At 35.3% G+C, this 22,722-nt stretch overlaps 1 protein-coding gene across 1 annotated transcript in view; it reads left to right on the forward strand.

Annotated features, from left to right (window-relative positions):
• The window catches only part of LOC143062721 (uncharacterized), a 30,760-nt gene extending 11,972 nt beyond the window's left edge, over window positions 1–18,788 (forward strand). Inside the window, exons 2-4 of the mRNA XM_076234489.1 lie at window positions 12,767–12,885; window positions 17,292–17,389; window positions 18,590–18,788. Of these exons, the coding sequence (XP_076090604.1) occupies window positions 12,767–12,885; window positions 17,292–17,389; window positions 18,590–18,666 (294 nt within the window). The 3' untranslated portion in view covers window positions 18,667–18,788. The remainder of the gene's footprint in view (window positions 1–12,766; window positions 12,886–17,291; window positions 17,390–18,589) is intronic.
• Window positions 18,789–22,722: the final 3,934 nt, after the last annotated feature.

Below are 22,722 nucleotides of genomic sequence, written 5' to 3' on the forward strand. Positions count from 1 at the left end.
TACGTTGCGCCTGTTAGAAAAGGATTTTCAATTATGTCCAGGTCACAGACGGTAACAATGTGTTCTTAGAGATGAAATGACCCCATTAGAGCGCATGTACCCGTTCCAGCGCTCGGTAAATAACCTGTTACCTATTCGTTACCTATTCGCTTTTAATGCGCGGGGTATACGGTGCACCTTGAAATAAATCGTTTTTTAATTGTGTTCATGTCTGGTGGTAACAATGTGTTCTTAGAGATGAAATTACCCTATTAGCGCGCATGTACCCGTTCCAGCGCTCGGTTAATACCCTGTTACCTATTCGATACTTATTCGTTACCTATTCGCTTATAATACATTTTTTTATACGTTTCACCTGTAAGAAAAGGATTTTCAATTATGTCCATGTCTCAGGTGGTAACAATGTGTTCTTAGAGATGAAATGACCCCATTAGAGCGCATGTACCCGTTCCAGCGCTCGGTAAATAACCTGTTACCTATTCGTTACCTATTCGTTACCTATTCGCTTTTAATGCGCGAGGTATACGCTGCACCTTGAAATAAATCGTGTTTTAATTGTATTCATGTCTGGTGGTAACAATGTGTTCTTAGAGATGAAATGACCCCATTAGAGCGCATGTACCCGTTCCAGCGCTCGGTAAATAACCTGTTACCTATTCGTTACTTATTCGCTTTTAATGCGCGGGGTATACGGTGCACCTTGAAATAAATCCTTTTTTAATTGTGTTCAGGTCTCTGGTGGTAAGAATGTGTTCTTAGAGATGAAATGACCCTATTAGCGCGCATGTACCCGTTCCAGCGCTCGGTTAATACCCTGTTACCTATTCGTTACCTATTCGGTTATAATACATTTTTTTATACGTTGCACCTGTTAGAAAAGGATTTTCAATTATGTCCAGGTCTCAGACGGTAACAATGTGTTCTTAGAGATGAAATGACCCCATTAGAGCGCATGTACCCGTTCCAGCGCTCGGTAAATAACCTGTTACCTATTCGTTACCTATTCGCTTTTAATGCGCGGGGTATACGGTGCACCTTGAAATAAATCGTTTTTTAATTGTGTTCATGTCTGGTGGTAACAATGTGTTCTTAGAGATGAAATTACCCTATTAGCGCGCATGTACCCGTTCCAGCGCTTGGTTAATACCCTGTTACCTATTCGATACCTATTCGTTACCTATTCGCTTATAATACATTTTTTTATACGTTTCACCTGTTAGAAAAGGATTTTCAATTATGTCCATGTCTCAGGTGGTAACAATGTGTTCTTAGAGATGAAATGACCCCATTAGAGCGCATGTACCCGTTCCAGCGCTCGGTAAATAACCTGTTACCTATTCGTTACCTATTTGCTTTTAATGCGCGGGGGATACGCAGCACCTTGAAATAAATCGTGTTTTAATTGTATTCATGTCTGGTGGTAACAATGTGTTCTTAGATATGAAATGACCTCATTAGAGCGCATGTACCCGTTCCAGCGCTCGGTAAATAACCTGTTACCTATTTGTTACCTATTCGCTTTTAATGCGCGGGGTATACGGTGCACCTTGAAATAAATCGTTTTTTAATTGTGTTCAGGTCTCTGGTGGTAACAATGTGTTCTTAGAGATGAAATGACCCTATTAGCGCGCATGTACCCGTTCCAGCGCTCGGTTAATACCCTGTTACCTATTCGTTACCTATTCGGTTATAATACATTTTTTTATACGTTGCACCTGTTAGAAAAGGATTTTCAATTATGTCCAGGTCTCAGACGGTAACAATGTGTTCTTAGAGATGAAATGACCCCATTAGAGCGCATGTACCCGTTCCAGCGCTCGGTAAATAACCTGTTACCTATTCGTTACCTATTCGCTTTTAATGCGCGGGGTATACGGTGCACCTTGAAATAAATCGTTTTTTAATTGTGTTCAGGTCTGGTGGTAACAATGTGTTCTTAGAGATGAAATTACCCTATTAGCGCGCATGTACCCGTTCCAGCGCTCGGTTAATACCCTGTTACCTATTCGATACCTATTCGTTACCTATTCGCTTATAATACATTTTTTTATACGTTTCACCTGTTAGAAAAGGATTTTCAATTATGTCCATGTCTCAGGTGGTAACAATGTGTTCTTAGAGATGAAATGACCCCATTAGAGCGCATGTACCCGTTCCAGCGCTCGGTAAATAACCTGTTACCTATTCGTTACCTATTTGCTTTTAATGCGCGGGGGATACGCAGCACCTTGAAATAAATCGTGTTTTAATTGTATTCATGTCTGGTGGTAACAATGTGTTCTTAGATATGAAATGACCCCATTAGAGCGCATGTACCCGTTCTAGCGCTCGGTAAATAACCTGTTACCTATTTGTTACCTATTCGCTTTTAATGCGCGGGGTATACGGTGCACCTTGAAATAAATCGTTTTTTAATTGTGTTCAGGTCTCTGGTGGTAACAATGTGTTCTTAGAGATGAAATGACCCTATTAGCGCGCATGTACCCGTTCCAGCGCTCGGTTAATACCCTTTTACCTATTCCTTACCTATTCGTTACCTATTCGCTTATAATACATTTTTTTATACGTTTCACCTGTTAGAAAAGGATTTTCAATTATGTCCATGTCTCAGGTGGTAACAATGTGTTCTTAGAGATGAAATGACCCCATTAGAGCGCATGTACCCGTTCCAGCGCTCGGTAAATAACCTGTTACCTATTCGTTACCTATTCGCTTTTAATGCGCGAGGTATACGCTGCACCTTGAAATAAATCGTGTTTTAATTGTATTCATGTCTGGTGGTAACAATGTCTTCTTAGAGATGAAATGACCCCATTAGAGCGCATGTACCCGTTCCAGCGCTCGGTAAATAACCTGTTACCTATTCGTTACTTATTCGCTTTTAATGCGCGGGGTATACGGTGCACCTTGAAATAAATCCTTTTTTAATTGTGTTCAGGTCTCTGGTGGTAAGAATGTGTTCTTAGAGATGAAATGACCCTATTAGCGCGCATGTACCCGTTCCAGCGCTCGGTTAATACCCTGTTACCTATTCGTTACCTATTCGTTACCTATTCGGTTATAATACATTTTTTTATACGTTGCACCTGTTAGAAAAGGATTTTCAATTATGTCCAGGTCTCAGACGGTAACAATGTGTTCTTAGAGATGAAATGACCCCATTAGAGCGCATGTACCCGTTCCAGCGCTCGGTAAATAACCTGTTACCTATTCGTTACCTATTCGCTTTTAATGCGCGGGGTATACGGTGCACCTTGAAATAAATCGTTTTTCAATTGTGTTCATGTCTGGTGGTAACAATGTGTTCTTAGAGATGAAATTACCCTATTAGCGCGCATGTACCCGTTCCAGCGCTCGGTTAATACCCTGTTACCTATTTGTTACCTATTCGTTACCTATTCGCATATAATACATTTTTTTATACGTTTCAACTGTTAGAAAAGGATTTTCAATTATGTCCATGTCTCAGGTGGTAACAATGTGTTCTTAGAGATGAAATTACCCTATTAGCGCTCATGTTCCCGTTCCACCAGAGACATGAACACAATTAAAAAACGATTTATTTCAAGGTGCAACGTATACCTCGTGCATTCAAAGCAAATAAGGAACGAATAAGAAGCAGGGTATTAACTGAGCGCTGGAACGAGTACATATGCGCTAATAGGGGTATTTCATCTAAAAGAACACATTATTACCACTAGAGATATGAACTGAATTAAAAATCCTTTTCTAAAAGATGCAACGTACAACAAACGTAATATAAGTGAATAGGTAACGAATAGGTAACAGGGTATTTATCGAGCGCTGGAATGGGTACATGCACGCTAATAGGGTCATTTCATCTCTAAGAACACATTGTTACCACCAGAGACATAGAGACAATTAAAAATCCTTTTCTAAAAGGTGCAACATACAACAAAAGTATTATAAGTGAATAGGTAACGAATAGGTAACAGGGTATTCACCGAGCGCTGGAACGGGTACATGCGCGCTAATAGGGTAATTTCATCTCTAAGAACACATTGTTACCACCAGAAACACGGACACCATTGAAAATCCTTTTTCTGAAAGGTGCAACGTACAACAAACGTATTATAAGTGAATAGGTAACGAATAGGTAACAGGGTATAAAGCGAGCGCTGGAACGGGTACATGCGTGCTAATAGAGTCATTTCATCTCTAAGAACACATTGTTACCACCAGAGACATGGGCACAATTGAAAAACGATTTATTTCAAGGTGCAGCGTATAACCCGCGCATTAAAAGCGAATAGGGAACGAATCAGTAACAGGGTATTATCCGAGCGCTGGAACGAGTGCATACGCGCTAATAGGGGTATTTCATCTAAAAGAACACATTATTACCACCAGAGATATGAACTGAATTAAAAATCCTTTTCTAACAGGTGCAACGTATAAAAAAATGTATTATAAGCGAATAGGTAACGAATAGGTAACAGGGTATTAACCGAGCGCTGGAACAGGTACATGAGCGCTAATAGGGTAATTTCATCTCTAAGAACACATTGTTACCACCTGAGACATGGAAATAATTGAAAATCCTTTTCTAACAGGTGAAACGTATAAAAAAATGTATTATAAGCGAATAGGTAACGAATAGGTAACGAATAGGTAACAGGGTATTAACCGAGCGCTGGAACGGGTACATGCGCGCTAATAGGGTCATTTCATCGCTAAGAACACATTCTTACCACCAGAGACCTGAACACAATTAAAAAACGATTTATTTCAAGGTGCACCGTATACCCCGCGCATTAAAAGCGAATAAGTAACGAATAGGTAACAGGTTATTTACCGAGCGCTGGAACGGGTACATGCGCTCTAATGGGGTCATTTCATCTCTAAGAACACATTGTTACTACCAGACATGAACACAATTAAAACACGATTTATTTCAAGGTGCAGCGTATACCCCGCGCATTAAAAGCGAATAGGTAACGAATAGGTAACAGGTTATTTACCGAGCGCTGGAACGGGTACATGCGCTCTAATGGGGTCATTAAAATTTTCATCTCTAAGAACACATTGTTACCACCTGAGACATGGACATAATTGAAAATCCTTTTCTAACAGGTGAAACGTATAAAAAAATGTATTATAAGCGAATAGGTAACGAATAGGTAACAGGGTATTAACCGAGCGCTGGAACGGGTACATGCGCGCTAATAGGGTCATTTCATCTCTAAGAACACATTCTTAGCACCAGAGACCTGAACACAATTAAAAAACGATTTATTTCAAGGTGCACCGTATACCCCGCGCATTAAAAGCGAATAGGTAACGAATAGGTAACAGGTTATTTACCGAGCGCTGGAACGGGTACATGCGCTCTAATGGGGTCATTTCATCTCTAAGAACACATTGTTACCACCTGAGACATGGACATAATTGAAAATCCTTTTCTAACAGGTGAAACGTATAAAAAAATGTATTATAAGCGAATAGGTAACGAATAGGTAACAGGGTATTAACCGAGCGCTGGAACAGGTACATGCGCGCTAATAGGGTCATTTCATCTCTAAGAACACATTCTTAGCACCAGAGACCTGAACACAATTAAAAAACGATTTATTTCAAGGTGCACCGTATACCCCGCGCATTAAAAGCGAATAGGTAACGAATAGGTAACAGGTTATTTACCGAGCGCTGGAACGGGTACATGCGCTCTAATGGGGTCATTTCATCTCTAAGAACACATTGTTACCACCTGAGACATGGACATAATTGAAAATCCTTTTCTAACAGGTGAAACGTATAAAAAAATGTATTATAAGCGAATAGGTAACGAATAGGTAACGAATAGGTAACAGGGTATTAACCGAGCGCTGGAACGGGTACATGCGCGCTAATAGGGTCATTTCATCTCTAAGAACACATTCTTACCACCAGAGACCTGAACACAATTAAAAAACGATTTATTTCAAGGTGCACCGTATACCCCGCGCATTAAAAGCGAATAGGTAACGAATAGGTAACAGGTTATTTACCGAGCGCTGGAACGGGTACATGCGCTCTAATGGGGTCATTTCATCTCTAAGAACACATTGTTACCACCTGAGACATGAACACAATTAAAACACGATTTATTTCAAGTTGCAGCGTATACCCCGCGCATTAAAAGCGAATAGGTAACGAATATGTAACAAGATTATTTACCGAGCGCTGGAACGGGTACATGAGCGTTAATAGGGTAATTTTATCTCTAAGAATACATTGTTACCACCTGAGACATGGACATAATTGAAAATCCTTTTCTAACAGGTGAAACGTATAAAAAAATGTATTATAAGCGAATATGTAACGAATAGGTAACGAATGGATAACAGGGTATTAACCGAGCGCTGGAATGGGTACATGCGCGCTAATAGGGTCATTTCATCTCTAAGAACACATTGTTACCACCTGAGACATGGAAATAATTGAAAATCCTTTTCTAACAGGTGAAACGTATAAAAAAATGTATTATAAGCGAATAGGTAACGAATAGGTAACGAATAGGTAACAGGGTATTAACCGAGCGCTGGAACGGGTACATGCGCGCTAATAGGGTCATTTCATCGCTAAGAACACATTCTTACCACCAGAGACCTGAACACAATTAAAAAACGATTTATTTCAAGGTGCACCGTATACCCCGCGCATTAAAAGCGAATAAGTAACGAATAGGTAACAGGTTATTTACCGAGCGCTGGAACGGGTACATGCGCTCTAATGGGGTCATTTCATCTCTAAGAACACATTGTTACCACCTGAGACGTGGACATAATTGAAAATCCTTTTCTAACAGGTGAAACGTATAAAAAAATGTATTATAAGCGAATAGGTAACGAATAGGTAACGAAAAGGTAACAGGGTATTAACCGAGCGCTGGAACGGGTACATGCGCGCTAATAGGGTCATTTCATCTCTAAGAACACATTCTTAGCACCAGAGACCTGAACACAATTAAAAAACGATTTATTTCAAGGTGCACCGTATACCCCGCGCATTAAAAGCGAATAGGTAACGAATAGGTAACAGGTTATTTACCGAGCGCTGGAACGGGTACATGCGCTCTAATGGGGTCATTTCATCTCTAAGAACACATTGTTACCACCTGAGACATGGACATAATTGAAAATCCTTTTCTAACAGGTGAAACGTATAAAAAAATGTATTATAAGCGAATAGGTAACGAATAGGTAACGAATAGGTAACAGGGTATTAACCGAGTGCTGGAACGGGTACATGCGCGGTAATAGGGTCATTTCATCTCTAAGAACACATTCTTACCACCAGAGACCTGAACACAATTAAAAAACGATTTATTTCAAGGTGCACCGTATACCCCGCGCATTAAAAGCGAATAGGTAACGAATAGGTAACAGGTTATTTACCGAGCGCTGGAACGGGTACATGCGCTCTAATGGGGTCATTTCATCTCTAAGAACACATTGTTACCACCTGAGACATGAACACAATTAAAACACGATTTATTTCAAGTTGCAGCGTATACCCCGCGCATTAAAAGCGAATAGGTAACGAATAGGTAACAAGATTATTTACCGAGCGCTGGAACGGGTACATGAGCGCTAATAGGTTAATTTCATCTCTAAGAACACATTGTTACCACCTGAGACATGGACATAATTGAAAATCCTTTTCTAACAGGTGAAACGTATAAAAAAATGTATTATAAGCGAATAGGTAACGAATAGGTAACGAATGGATAACAGGGTATTAACCGAGCGCTGGAACGGGTACATGCGCGCTAATAGGGTCATTTCATCTCTAAGAACACATTCTTACCACCAGAGACCTGAACACAATTAAAAAACGATTTATTTCAAGGTGCACTGTATACCCCGCGCATTAAAAGCGAATAGGTAATGGATAGGTAACAGGTTATTTACCGAGCGCTGGAACGGGTACATGCGCTCTAATGGGGTCATTTCATCTCTAAGAACACATTGTTACCGTCTGAGACCTGGACATAATTGAAAATCCTTTTCTAACAGGTGCAACGTATAAAAAAATGTATTATAAGCGAATAGGTAACGAATAGGTAACAGGGTATTAACCGAGCGCTGGAACGGGTACATGCGCGCTAATAGGGTAATTTCATCTCTAAGAACACATTCTTACCACCAGAGACCTGAACACAATTAAAAAACGATTTATTTCAAGGTGCACCGTATACCCCGCGCATTAAAAGCGAATAAGTAACGAATAGGTAACAGGTTATTTACCGAGCGCTGGAACGGGTACATGCGCTCTAATGGGGTCATTTCATCTCTAAGAACACATTGTTACCATCAGAGATATGAATTTAATTGAAAATCCTTTTCTAAAAGGTGCAACGTACAACAAACGTACTATAAGTGAATAGGTAACGAATAGGTAACGAATAGGTAACAGGGTATTGACCGATCGCTGGAACGAGTACATATGCGCTTATAGGGGTATTTCATCTATAAGAACACATTATTACCACCAGAGATATGAACACAATTGGAAATCCTTTTCTAAAAGGTGCAACGTACAACAAACTTTTTAAAAGCGAAATAGTAACGAATATTTAACAGGGTATTATCCGACCGCTGGAACGGATACAAATGCACTTATAGAGTTATATCACCTCTAAGAGCCCAAATCTTCCACCAGAGACAACAAAACAATTGAAAATCATGTTTTAAAAGGTGCAACGTAAGATACACGTATTATAAGCGAATTATAAGCGAGTGATGGAACGAATTAAACAAGGTAATAGCATGCTCCGAAACGATGTACACCCTGCTTACATGTTTAACTCTACCACATTATGTAAGTATGTGCCTGTCCCTAGACAAGAGCCTGAAATTAAGTAGTTATCGTTTGTTTTTGTGTAACATATTTCCGTTTATTTTTTTGTATATGAAATACGGCCGTCAGTTTTGTTGTTTGAATTGTATGAGGTTGTCATTTCTGGGCCTTTTATAGGTGACTACACGGTTTGGGCTATGCTCATTGTTGAAGGCCGTACAGTGAACTATAGTTGATAATTTCTGTGTCATTTTGGTCTAATGTGGAGTGTTGTCTCATTGTCAATCATACCACATCTTCGTTTTTACGCAAGCGCTAACACGGTGATTTCATCCCTTCGAACCAAGATCCATCTTCAAACATACGGACATAAAGCAGTTAAAAGGTAGAACGTATAAAAAACAAGTAAGGAACAAATGCGTATCGAACATGAAGTAAAAGGATCGGTTGAGCACAAACACATATAAATAGGTCATAAAAAGATCATTTTACCTCAACCAATTCAGAACTATTACCATATGTAAGACTATTAACAACTAGATTTGTAATTGCTAGCAATAACGGAAGGCACCCCTTCCCCCTATTACCAGGTGAGCGACAGCCATTTTGACAATTCCAAAGTCAAAGAGAGCATCTACAGATGTCTAGTAACATTTTTGCAAAGTTTCATTAAGTTTGAACATTTTGAATTTTTGATATTTTTGCTGTTTCCATGGTTACGGCGGCCATTTGGAAAATTCTAACTTCAAAATCCAACTCTGCCTATGCCAGTTACCATTCCTGTAAAGTTTCATCCAATTTGCGGAAAATTCTTATTTTTGAAATTTTTGACCTTTTTGCATTGTTTCCATGGTAACAAGACCTATTTTGGAAATTCCAACTCCAATGTTGCTCATCATTACTGTGAAGTTTCATGAAGTTTTGAGCATTTTGAGAATTTTGAAAATTTTGGTGTAGTTTCCATGGCAACATAGTAGTTCCAATGATCGCCAAAATCATCCAACACCTGTATATAGTGGGCACCTACATTGTTTTAAAATATGATGATTCTGAGTTGAAGCATATCCAAACAGTTCACCAAAAACCAAAAGCTCATTTTTTTCACAATTGTGCCGTTTCCATGGTAACGGCAGCCATATTAAACTATTCCATGCCATAATTAAAAAGGGGGAAGGATATTAAAAATCAAATAAGTAACGAATAGGTAACGAATAGGGAATAGGGAATAGGGAATAGGTAACGAATAGGGAATAGGGAATAGGGAATAGGTAACGAATAGGTAACGAATAGGGAATAGGGAATAGGTAACGAATAGGTAACGAATAGGTAACGAATAGGGAATAGGGAATAGGTAACGAATAGGGAATAGGTAACGAATAGGGAATAGGTAACGAATAGGGAATAGGGAATAGGTAACCAACTTGACGCCCATCCATGACTAATTGTTTGCTTATAAATTTAAGAACTTAAAGAACAACAGAGAATAATAAAAATGAATATCTCCTGAAGCTAAATTTTATCATCAATTCTCATGTCATTTTCCTATCCATAACTAACAGGCTATTATTTGAACTTGGAATTATTTTTAATTATGGAATTTCCATTATTTCTTACAGTGTTTAAATTTTTTATTAAATTCCATGTTTATTTGGTATTATGATGTTTTGAGCAGTTCATAACACTTACCATACAATGTGTTTTGATTAGATAGTGTTGTGCGACAGCACAGTACATTCTATTGAAAATATACTATTTTCTTAAATTTGAAATAGTAAGTGTTGTGCACAGCACAGAGCATTACAGTACAGAATAAACATTGAATTTATTAAAAATTTCAATAACATGAAATTAAGCAAATTCCATAATTAAAAATAATTCCACGTTCAAATAATAGCCTGTTAACTCCACATGTTCCATATTCAAAAACAGTGAGTTGAAAGGTCAGTTTTCATTTGAAAAGGAATGGAAATTTATGCATTATTTTCTCTTTTACCCGTATTATTTTAAATTTATGACTTTCTTGTTAAATAAAAACCTTCATCAGAAGCTACATACTTCTTTCAGAATTGTCATTTAGGGAGCTACCATTTGATTTTTATGGGGGGGGCTAGGATGAAATTTGAAAAAAATAGGCAGGAAAGGAGTTTTGAGTTAAAAAAAAAAAGGCAGGATGAGACAATTGCCAAAAAAAAAAGTCAGGACGACAATTTAGGTAAAAAAAAGTCAGGATAAACTAAAAAAAAACAAAAGCAGGACCAAACAGAGTGAAAAACAAAAAGGCAGGACAGAGATTACAGCTAAAAAAAATGCTGGACAAAATTTTTCATCCTACCCCCCCCCCCCCCCCCCTAAAAATCAAATGGTAGCTCCCTTTATAAGCAGACGAAAAGGAAAGTACAAATTTGATGGCTTAATTTTGTTTGTCCAATTGAAAAATATCTAAATCTATAATATTTTATCATTTTTCTTTAGTCATGGCTTGTATACTTAGTATACCATACCCGTAGCCAGAGGGGTTGGGACAACCCCCCCCCCCCCCCCCCACCCTTGAAAACAAATAATGACTGTTAAAGTCAATGCTCTGTTCACATTGTGACTGTTGAAGTCGAAGTTTTTGTGGCAAAATAACCCCCCTTAGGAAATTCCTGGCTACGGGCCTGTATACTATATACACACAGAGGCATATTATACAATTGAAAATATTATAAGTCTCTGGTATATATTTTTTCTTTTAGTAGTTTTTATATTTTTAACATCAGTATAAGTAATATTGAAAATATAAGAATATGTGTTTATGCCAAGTGTTAATTTGATAAAATGAGATAATCTATGTTACACAATGTTATCATTAGTCTAGCCTATCTATGCACCACACTATGATAGCTTTAAAGAGAATCAGTCATGACTAATAACAATAACACATTTTTCATTTCTTTTCATCAGATACATGTGTGATATAAGTGTGTCATCTTTATAATCAGTTAGGCCAGACAGTTGAAACAGTTTGTTCCAGGAAATCTCTGTTATCAATGCATAGGCTTAAAACATAAACATAAACATATATATATATATATATATATATATATATATATATATATATATATATATATATATATATAAAGTGCCTAGAAAATCAACCTAACGTTATATATATATATATAAAGATTCTTTTATTATCATTGTATAAATTTACTCATTTTAAGATAAATATCAGTAAGCTTTCTTGAAATTTTTTTATCAATAATCTCACTTATTGGTTCAAGGTACAAGCAGAAAATATGTTTTGTTTATCTTGTAACCATGATAAGTCACCTTCTGCTCTTGATCCCTTCAACCAAAAATTTACTAATTGGTTTATATTTTCAGAAATTTATTAATATTGTTTTTCAATTTCTTGTGTTTTAGATTTTTTGTTATTAAAATGATAAAGTCATTCAAATTGTTAAATTAACTGTTTTAGTGGTGTAGGAGTAAAACAAAATACACATTTACATTAGTGGGAGCAAACCTCTGACATAATACACATATACAATAGTAGGAGCATTAATCTCTGACATATATGGCACACAAGATTATTTTTTTTACAGCCCCTCCCCTATAATTAATTGCCCCTATGCCAGCAGTGGAAGATTTAGAGGGGGTCAGCGGGCCTGGACCCCCCTTTCTGGGCGAAAATATGGTTGATTATATAGGGAATCACTGAAGCATGACGGGAGCGGGCTCCCTCATAGGCAGTCAGTAGGCCCCCACTTATGAAAATTTCTGGATCCGCCACTGGCCAGTAATGTTTATGCAAATAGTGGGGCAATATATTTTATATGGCATAATTAATGTAGGATTCAAAGAAAAACATTGTTTATTTGGTTTGGCCTATAATTTTCAGGCTTGTAGGAATTATCTATATGATTCATGACTTCACTGATTCTCACTCTTTTTAATCATCATCGTCATGTTTGTCTGGCAGGATAAGAAAAATAGAATAAAGAACAAGAAGCAGAAGCCTAAAACAAAAGACAAACAGGCAAGATTTGTGGACGTACAAGATGCTGAACTACTCTCTAAAGACCAACTTAAAAGAATAAAGTAAGTGATTTTTCAATGTTATATTCATATGTTATGTTATTTTATTTATTTTAGCCTGTTAGTAAAATTCTTGCTTTTAAAAAATAACTGTAAATTGTGCAGATGAATAGTATCTTTCAATTTAATGTGAATCATAAGAGCATATATACCATTGTATACAGTAAAAATGAGAATGGAAATTAGGTAAATATGTCAAAGAGACAACAACGGCTGATCAAAGAGCAGACAGCAGCCGAAGGCCACCTATGGGTCTTCAACTACATACTGAAGTTGTCAGAATAATTGAGAGTCAATATATCATATAAATATCTAAAAGTGTTATTAAATTTTTGTATCAAATTAAGTATGTACATGATGTAAGTAACTATTTCAATGGCCTCGTTCTATTTTGCAGTTTTATAATTTTGTTTGCCCCCCAAAAAATGCAGCCAGGGAATGGCCATTTTGGTTTTTATGAAATGTTTCAGATAACCGGTATATTAGTAATATTTATATAAGCCAGCTCATTGTGAATGTCAATTGGGAAAGATACTTTTACAGACCTGTAGGGAAAACGGTAGTATTTAATTTTCCCAGCATTAGGTTGGCCTTTTGTGTACCCAAGGCAGGTGAAGGAAGTCAAATTAGGAGCGCTGTGATTGGATGTAAGGGTACAATATATTTTTTATTTATCTATGAATAACTGCAGTGTGTATATTTACAATATAAATTTTAAAACCTATTGAAATATTTTCTAGAGAATTATTCGAAAAGACTTGCAAAATTTCATAAATTTGGTGCAAAATGACGGTGGGCATGGATAACATAAACAAGCTCCGTTGGAAGTTGGTCATGATACTATTTGGCTTTAATTTTTAAAACAGAGTAATAAAGTACTAACACAACATATAAATGTTTTATCCAGGTTTTTATCTTAAAAAGTGGTCAATTTAGAAAATGTTAACATTGTCGCCTATGGCAGAATAAATAGTACCGTTTTCCCTGTACTGAAAAAATTGATAACATAATAACAGTTTGAGTTATTCCCCTTTTGTTGAATATATTTACTTTCATTGATAAAAAATTTTGTATCTCAACCAAGAGACTAGCCTTAGTAAAGTTTCATTTTTAGCTTACCTGACCTGAATGTCCTGAATTTGTAATTTTAAGGAGATTTTGTAGTTTTAGGTTATTATCTTGAATACTATTATAGATATATCATGTACATGATGTATATAGAGATAAACTTTAGACAGCAATAATATTCAACAAAGTTAGATCTACAAATAAGTCATTGTGACCAAAATGGTCAATTGACCCCATAAGGAGTTATTGTCCTTTATAGTAAGTTTTTAACAAATTTTTGTAAATTTTTGTAATCTTACAAAAATCTTCTCCTTTGAAACTACCAAAACATATTTAACCAAACTTAATCACAATCATTATTAGGGTATCTAGTTTAAAATTGTGTCTGATGATCCCACCAGCCAACCAACATGGCCGCCATGTCTAAAAATTAGTGTTGTCAAATCGTACACATTTGCCTAACCGGTTACTCGGATAATCGTTCGACCGATTAACCAGTTAACCGATAATTTAAGTTGGTGTTCGAAAGCCTTATCAATAGAACCCTACACATAGATATAAGATGTGGTATGAGTGTCAATTTGACAACCTTTCATCCAAGTCATCAATACGCTTTTAGAATTGAAGTTTTTCCTCTAGCATTATAAGTCTTGTCTGTGAGGATTCCTAGCGAAGTTTGACTTTTAATAATCAAATACACCGTATCAACTATGGCGTTTGTACCAACTTCAGATTAAAAAATACAAAAAAAAATCTTAATCTCGTAGAATTGAATATGTCATATGTCTGAAACCGATTATTCTTTCCTTTTCTCTTTCACATATACATTGAGTACATTCACATTGGTTTATATTTCACAATTTTTGAATTTAAAGTAAGACTAAGTTAACCCTTGCACTACAGAGGTTGCACATTTAAATGTAGGTTTACACAATATTAGATCGAAAACGAAATAATGAAGCAATTGATAAAATTAAATCTCATTACTGATTTAAAGTTACTGTTAAACAAACACGTGTACTAATTATGTTTCTTAAACATCCTCCCCCGAACTCTAATTAATTGCCAATGTATGATTTTAGTATTAACAATAGCAATCAACATACTGGACAATTATTGATCTGTCACACTAATTACCACGACGACAATTTTTAAATAAACATAACTTATTAATGATTTAATTTTCAACACAAATTTATATCAAATTTATCGAAATTGAAAATAGTCCGGTTAACCGGTTAGCGTTTTTGGTTTTCGGTATTCGGTCGTTCGACTGATTAACCGGTTAACCGGTTAACCGTTGGCAACACTACTAAAAATAGAACATAGGGATAAAATGCAGTTGTTTGCTTATATCTCTAAAAATAAAGTATTTAGAGCAAAATTGACACCTGTTAAAAATGTTAATCAGAAAAAAATCAATCGATCCTGAAATTTTCTGACAAATCTGACATGCCTTGTTGGGTTGCTGGCCCTGAATAATTAATTTTAAGGGAATTTTGCAGTTTTTAGTTATTATCTTGAATATTATTATAGATAAAGATAAACTGTAAATAGTTATCAAAGGTACCAGGATTATAATTTCTTACGCCAGAAGTGCGTTTCGTCTACATAAGACTCATCAGTGACGATCATATCAAAATATTTATAAAGCCAAAAATCTTCAGCAAATTAAGATCTACATATAATTTAGCATGACCAAAATGGTCAATTGACCCCATAAGGAGTTATTGCCCTTTAAAGTGAACATTAACAATTTTTCCAATTTTTTTTATATTTTACAAGCATCTTCTCCTGAAACAACTGAGACAAATTTAAGCAAACTTGGTCAGCATACGGGTATCTAGTTTAAAAAATGTGTCTGATGACCCTGCCTGCCAACCAACATTGCAGACATGGCTAAAATAGAACATAGGGGAGAAATGCAGTTTTTCACTTATATCTCTGAAACTAAAGCAAAAGTATAATGGTTACATTGTTTCATGCATTAATTGTAAATACAAATATCAGGTAAGCATCCTTGGAGCCTCTAGTTTGTGTAAGTAATCAAATGTATTCAAAAGGAAAATTCTGTCACAATCTACTTGAAAGTGAACAGTGAATAAATATTATTAATGTAAAGATAGGATTAAAACAAGTTTAATACAGAGATTTTTGGATCATCCATTTTAAAAGATCTATTAAGGGATGACATGAAAAGTTCAATGTAGTCTGACAAAAAACTTCATCCACATAGTTTTATCACTGCTGATAGACTTCTTCTGGTCGACCATGGGACCACTTGAAAAAAATTACTAATTGGACATTCAAACTCCTATAGAAGAACAATTGACAAACTAATCAAAACTTTAAACATAATGCATCAGTACTTAAAAACAATTTGAGAAACATGAAGCCTGGCAAGCTGTGTATCATCATTAACATTCCAAGTAGTCTTCAAGCCGCGCTTGGACGATTTTTTCTCAGCATTGATATAATTTACAATGAACTCTTTTCATATATAACTTAAATTAATAGTTACAAAGTTAACTGTTTCATATATGTACATATCAATGTGTATGTGGAACAATGCTTTTTTATACGACCGCAAAAATTGATTTTTTTTTTTGTGTTGTGTAAAGCTCTGCATAAATTATTGCTTTATATTTATACAATAACAATAATATGTAGTGTTATATTTCCTTTAATAGTTTTAATATCCTTTTGAAAAATGTCTTCAGCATGCATGTAGGAAAAGCATTGACACGTGTATGCTAGATAAGAAAGTAAACAGAAATATGAAAAATTGTAAATCCACTTTCCTGTATACATTTTGTACTTATTGCATTGAAATAAAATAACATCTTTTCCAATTGGAAGGAAACCTGTTTTAGAAATCTCAGACAAAATGGAAATAAGAAGATATCATGTGGTATGATTGCAAATGAGACAACTTTCCACCAGAGTTAAAATTAAGTCAATGTAATCAATAATAGGCTATCATACAGCCTTTAACAATGAAAAAAAACATATATCATATACTGTTAATTCAGAAATTATTGCAATGTTTTTATTATTGCGAAAAATGCAACAGGGTTATAATCACAATAATTAAAACTTGCATTTTAAAATTTATATGAATGAAACAGGATTTTTCTCAATATCGCAAAATTTAAAATCGCATTTTAGTCTTAAACATGTTAAATGACAAAATCGCAATTATAAATGCATACAATAATTTCTAAATTTACAGTAGTCGACTTGAAAAGGCCGGACATGAAAAATGTGAATCAAATGAGAGAGAAAACTAAAGACCTAATTTTACAAAAACAATTTACGTTTATGACTGTTTTATATTTCAGGCAAAACAGAACATGCGCCACAAGAGTATCAGGTAAAAGGAAGCATAAACTGCTGAAGAGGATCAGACACCAACAGAAAGAAAAGATCAGAATGGACAGTAAGAAAAGAATTTTAACTTAAAAGTTGGGAAAGGGAAGCGGCTTGTTATCACGGTTATGGGAAAAAACAATTACACAACCTGATTTTGGGTAAAGATTGCATGAAATGCAAGCAAAACCCTATAATCATGATAATACTGACTTGATATATAAATTTTCCAAGATTTATCGCTACTTTTGAGATACACAGAATATAGCCTAAGGGCATTAATCATAATTACATTCTAAACATCCAATCCATGAACATTTCCAGAAAGGAGTAGGTCAGGTTCATCTGATGAAAGATTTTGGAGACTTTTTAACACTTAAGTGTCTACTTTAAATTAAATTAGTTAACGTCATTTAAGTACTGAAATAGAATTAAAAATCAATTTCAAAAGACTTTACTCCTTCTAATTGTTAAGAAATATTATCCCTATTTTGTGCATTTTTCCTTTGATCTTGTTTTGTAATAGTTGTTCATATCATGCTACTCACTTGAGATGGAAAATTATCGCTAGAAACTAAGCAGGCACGTGGCGTTGCTAACGAAATTGACATGAAATTGACATGAAATTGACAATAGGTCGTCGTCATAGGTAAAATAGTGTTAAACAGATTATCATTGGTCATCTCAACTCGATTGAGATGATCAACGCTAATCTATAAATACAGTACATAGATAATAAATGACTTAAGCTTGAATGATATGAAAGGGAACTCCAAGTGAGGAGGTGCATATTATACATTTGATATTTTCTTGATATTGGACTAAAAGTAAAATACAAAATTCTTAATAACTGCAAAAGTAAGAGGGACAAAGTTGTGTTTTAATTTATGAAATGAACAGGAAGACAAAAAAACAAAACAAATGGACAGATCAAATTGAAATTGAAATGGGGAATGTGTTTAAAGAGACAACAACCAAACCAAAGAGCAGATAACAGGTGAAGACCACTGTCATGACTGTGGGGCTTTAATACAGCAAGAAAATTAGGCACCTGGAGGCGAGCTTTAAACAGCTACATAGATTCACTGATAAACAATACAACAAAACCATTTTGGTTTATAAATCTTTTATATAACTTGCTCACTAGAATCTAAAAACACTATATATACTGATATAAGGATAATGTATGTCTTTAGGTTAAAAAAGTGCAAAGGAAAAAAATCATTTTCAGAATCTTTTAATTTAAAGAATGATTTTATTGCTATTACAGTTGAAACCGACATCCCTCAAAAGAAGCAAACTTCAAAAAAGGACCAGTCAAACAACAAAATGGAAACAGATTCTTGATGTTTGATAGACAAACAGACAGTAACCATGGGAACAAGGATTGTCACTGTGATATATGGACGAAAGTGGATAGTGTATATGTATTTCTTAAAGAAATAATAAAAAATTATCACAATGGAAAATATTTTCTATAATCTGAAACAGATGTATAGGTTTCTTTTAAATTGAAAGTTTTGATTTTTTTGATTTTTTTTTATCAAATTCTGGGACACACTTCAAAGTCATTATCTGTACTAGTAAGCAAGACTAATAGCTGTGATGAATACAGAAATATACCAGCCTACCACTCAAAATATAGAAAATTAAATTATACTGTTATTCTGTATGAAACCCACAAAAATTGTATACAACGAATAAAAATGAATTCAAAGTTGTAAATGCGTGCATAATTTCTGATTTAACTTTTTTCAGGGGGAATTGTCCGACTCCCTTTTAGAATGTAACAATATTGTAAATATAACGTTGTTTTCGTCTCAATGCAACTTGCACACACACACATCATTCTTACAACCAATTTCACTCCTGCATGGTAACTCTAAAGTTGAATGTCAAACTTTTTGAAATTTATTTCATCATAGAGCTGTTCAAATCAATCTGTGATTGGTTGCTCGGCTTTGGTGCTAAAGGTCATAGGTTCAATCCATGGCCTTGTCAATGTCATTACTTTCACATTGATATTTGCTGCATCTCTTATGAGCAGGCAACCTTTATGAATTGCATCAAAGCCTGGATTGCTTGGAGCGAGAACAATTAGTCCAGGTAGAGTGACATGTTTATTGAGGACTATTATATTGTGAACTAGTATGTTTAAACAAGGCTCAGCATGTCTGTCTATTTCAAAGCATGGGTTTATAGTATTATCACATTATCATGTTTCTGGTCCTGAATATGCAATTAATTTGCCATTGGAGATTACACAGCCATGATCCATCTTTCCATCCATTCTAAAAGACCATATAAGCATTCTAATCACTTGACATTTGTTAACTTTTATAAAAAATCTTTTTATCTGAAACTACTGGGCCAAATTTAACCAAACTTGGCCACAATCGTCATAAGGGTATTTAGTTAAAACATATGTCCGATGACCTTGCATGACAACCAACATGGCCTACATGGCTAAAAAAAGACCATAAGGGTAAAATGCATGGCAAGGTTTGTCTATTGTTTTGAAAACTGATATGAATGGAGAAAATCTGTTGGGACAGAAATGTTAAGAATACTGAGATTTATATATTGTTTATTTATTTCAAAACTGTCAGACTATTTCTTATATGGATTATTGCCTTTAAATGATGAATTTTACCGATTTTTTTCATGTCTGTTTCACATTGTAAGACTGTGATTTCATGCCCAGTGACAGATCCAGGAATTTTCATACATGGGGGGCCCACTCGCTGCCTAAGAGGAGGGCCAACTCCAGTCATGCTTCAGTGATTCCTTATATTTAAAAAATAAATCCTACAAAAGGGGGGACCAGTACACCGCCTCTGATGTGTACAGTTCTTATTGTATTTTAATAAAATTAAACTAATGTCAAAGTTTGTCATCAGCAATATCTTTGAATGGTTGAACAATCGGGGCAAATTTGATTTTTCATTTTTATATGACCACAAAAAAAATTGCTGTTGTATATTGGTATCAAGTCGTCGTCGTCATCGTCCAGACATTTGTTTTTCGCACAATAACTTTAGTATAATTAAATAGAATCTATTTTAACACAAGGTTTGTGACAACAAAAGGAAGGGTTGGATTGAATTAAGGGGTTATGTTCCCAACAGTTTAGGAATTGGGGGCCAAAAGGGGGCCCAAATAAGCATTTTTCTAGTTTCCAGAAAATAACTTGTGGAATGGTGTATGGATTTCTCTGAAATTATACCACAAGTTTCCATACCACAAAGGGATGGTAAAAAATGGCTTTGGGGTTTTATTGCTAAAACTGTTTAGGAATTTGGGGCAAAAAAGGGTGAAAAACAAGGGTGTCCTGGTTGATGGACAATTACTTATTCTTTTAAGTACAAAACATGATTTAAAAGCAGTGTAAGAGAAATAACTCGAGCACAATATTTTCAATTATACTGCTTTTAAATTATGTATTATAAAGAAATGTTGTATTTTCTTGAGGTGATTAGCTGTCAATTTATTATTAAAAGTTACTATTTTAAAAATGCTGATGAAGGTAATGTAATTCTAGCCATGATTATGTATATCATTTTCTATTTTAAGACTTTTATTGTGTATTTAAATGGGATTTAAATGGGTTATTAAGGTTGCAAACTCCATTGGAAATTTGAATTGAGATTATTACGTTTGTTCCAACTGTTCGGGATTGGACCTCTGCAGTCGTATCCAGCTGCGCTCGGCGAAGCAATTTATCTAAGATAAACTAATACCCAAGTTGTGCTCTTAAAAATGTAAACATCTTTAGCACATATTAGCTATTATTGATATTACCGTATACAAGGCCGTAGCTACCCAGTGGCGGATCCAGGGGGGGGGGGGGGGGGGGGTTCCGGGGGTGCGCACCCCCTTTATTTTTGCCGATCAATGCATTTGTATCGGGACATATGTTTTGCACCCCCTCTTTGCCCTGGGTTAGCACCCCCTTTCGAAAATTCCTGCATCCGCCCCTGCTACCCTTGAGGCAAGTGAGGCAATTATAATATACATATATATAAATATAATAGTCATTTGTTGTTCTGCCTCAACCTTAATTTCTATAACTTGTCATCATTCCTTTTAAACTATTTTTCCTGGATATAACTCAGCAGCTCAACGGGTGATGTTTCTCGATTACATTAACCTAGTAACGATAATCACCATGGATCTTTATAGTTAAAACAGGCTCTTGCAGAAAAAGGAAAAGCGACACTGAAGGTAAAGAAGGAATAACTCTAGTAAACTAGTTTTTTGTGAACATAGTCTGAGTATTGCATATAACTTCATTAGAACAATCCAAAAACGATAAGTAGGCTGACAAATCAAGTACTGGTCTTCGGAAGGGGACAGTCATGTCTGAGTATTCATTTCTCCGTTTCACCAACTTTTGACAAATCAAGTACTGGGTATCGCAAGGGGGGAGTCCTGTCTGTGTATTCATTTCACGAATTTTAATCTTTCTCTTTACAGATAAATAAAATATAAATAATATGAAACATTAATGCATGGATTAGTTTTTATCCATGTTAATTTAACCTAAAAAAATTGAAAGAATATCCCATATTCCAATTTGATATTATTGAGGAATGGTATCTACCTTTAACACAGGATTTTGTCTTTACTTATTCGGGACTACGGAATTTCGTTTCTTTATATTCGGGGTTTCGGAATCGGACACCCTAACCCCTAAATTTATAGATTCTGGAACTAAAATACCACCAACTATTTCCAGAAATAATTTGAAACTACATGTAAACGTCAAAAACTCCATTCCAATTCCCCTGTACCCATATCATATAATACTTACTCTATAGATAGAATCATATACATGTATCTTATCTCATTCTATCCCTAGTTTGTCTACTCTTTGTCAGCGTAACAGCGACTTTAATATTTTGTAACTGCGACTGTATGGTGGTGCTTACAGGAAAGCTTATGTCCCTTTTGCAAACAAAACTGTTACTACCGATACTGCTCCCGAATTGCTGATGGAGAAGGAATTGGAAGAAGACATTGATCATTGTGTTGATGATAATATGCTACCTTTAGAAACATTGACTGCCCTGAAACGACTGAAAACTTGGAAAAGAGCATGCATGAGTGGCGAAAGATTGTGCGGTCTTGCCATGCTCCATGTTCATCGCGATAAGGATATCAGCAGACCAAATTATGATTCTGAAAAGATTTGACTGAACCGGCCATAGAAAAATTTGGCAAACGCTACTGAATCGATGTTTGTTCTATGTTCTAGCAGCAGACTCAAATCAGTGATATTTTGATGATTATCTTACATATAAATTTAAATAAAGTTTTTAAAAAATTGGTTTTAGAAAAAGTCTTAAAATATGAAAAGTGTCCAAATTCAAAACATTATCAAACTCTCTAAAAATGCCTAGA

This window comes from Mytilus galloprovincialis, chromosome 2, assembly GCF_965363235.1.
Source record: "Mytilus galloprovincialis chromosome 2, xbMytGall1.hap1.1, whole genome shotgun sequence".
In the NCBI taxonomy this organism is placed as follows: Eukaryota; Metazoa; Mollusca; class Bivalvia; order Mytilida; family Mytilidae; genus Mytilus; species Mytilus galloprovincialis.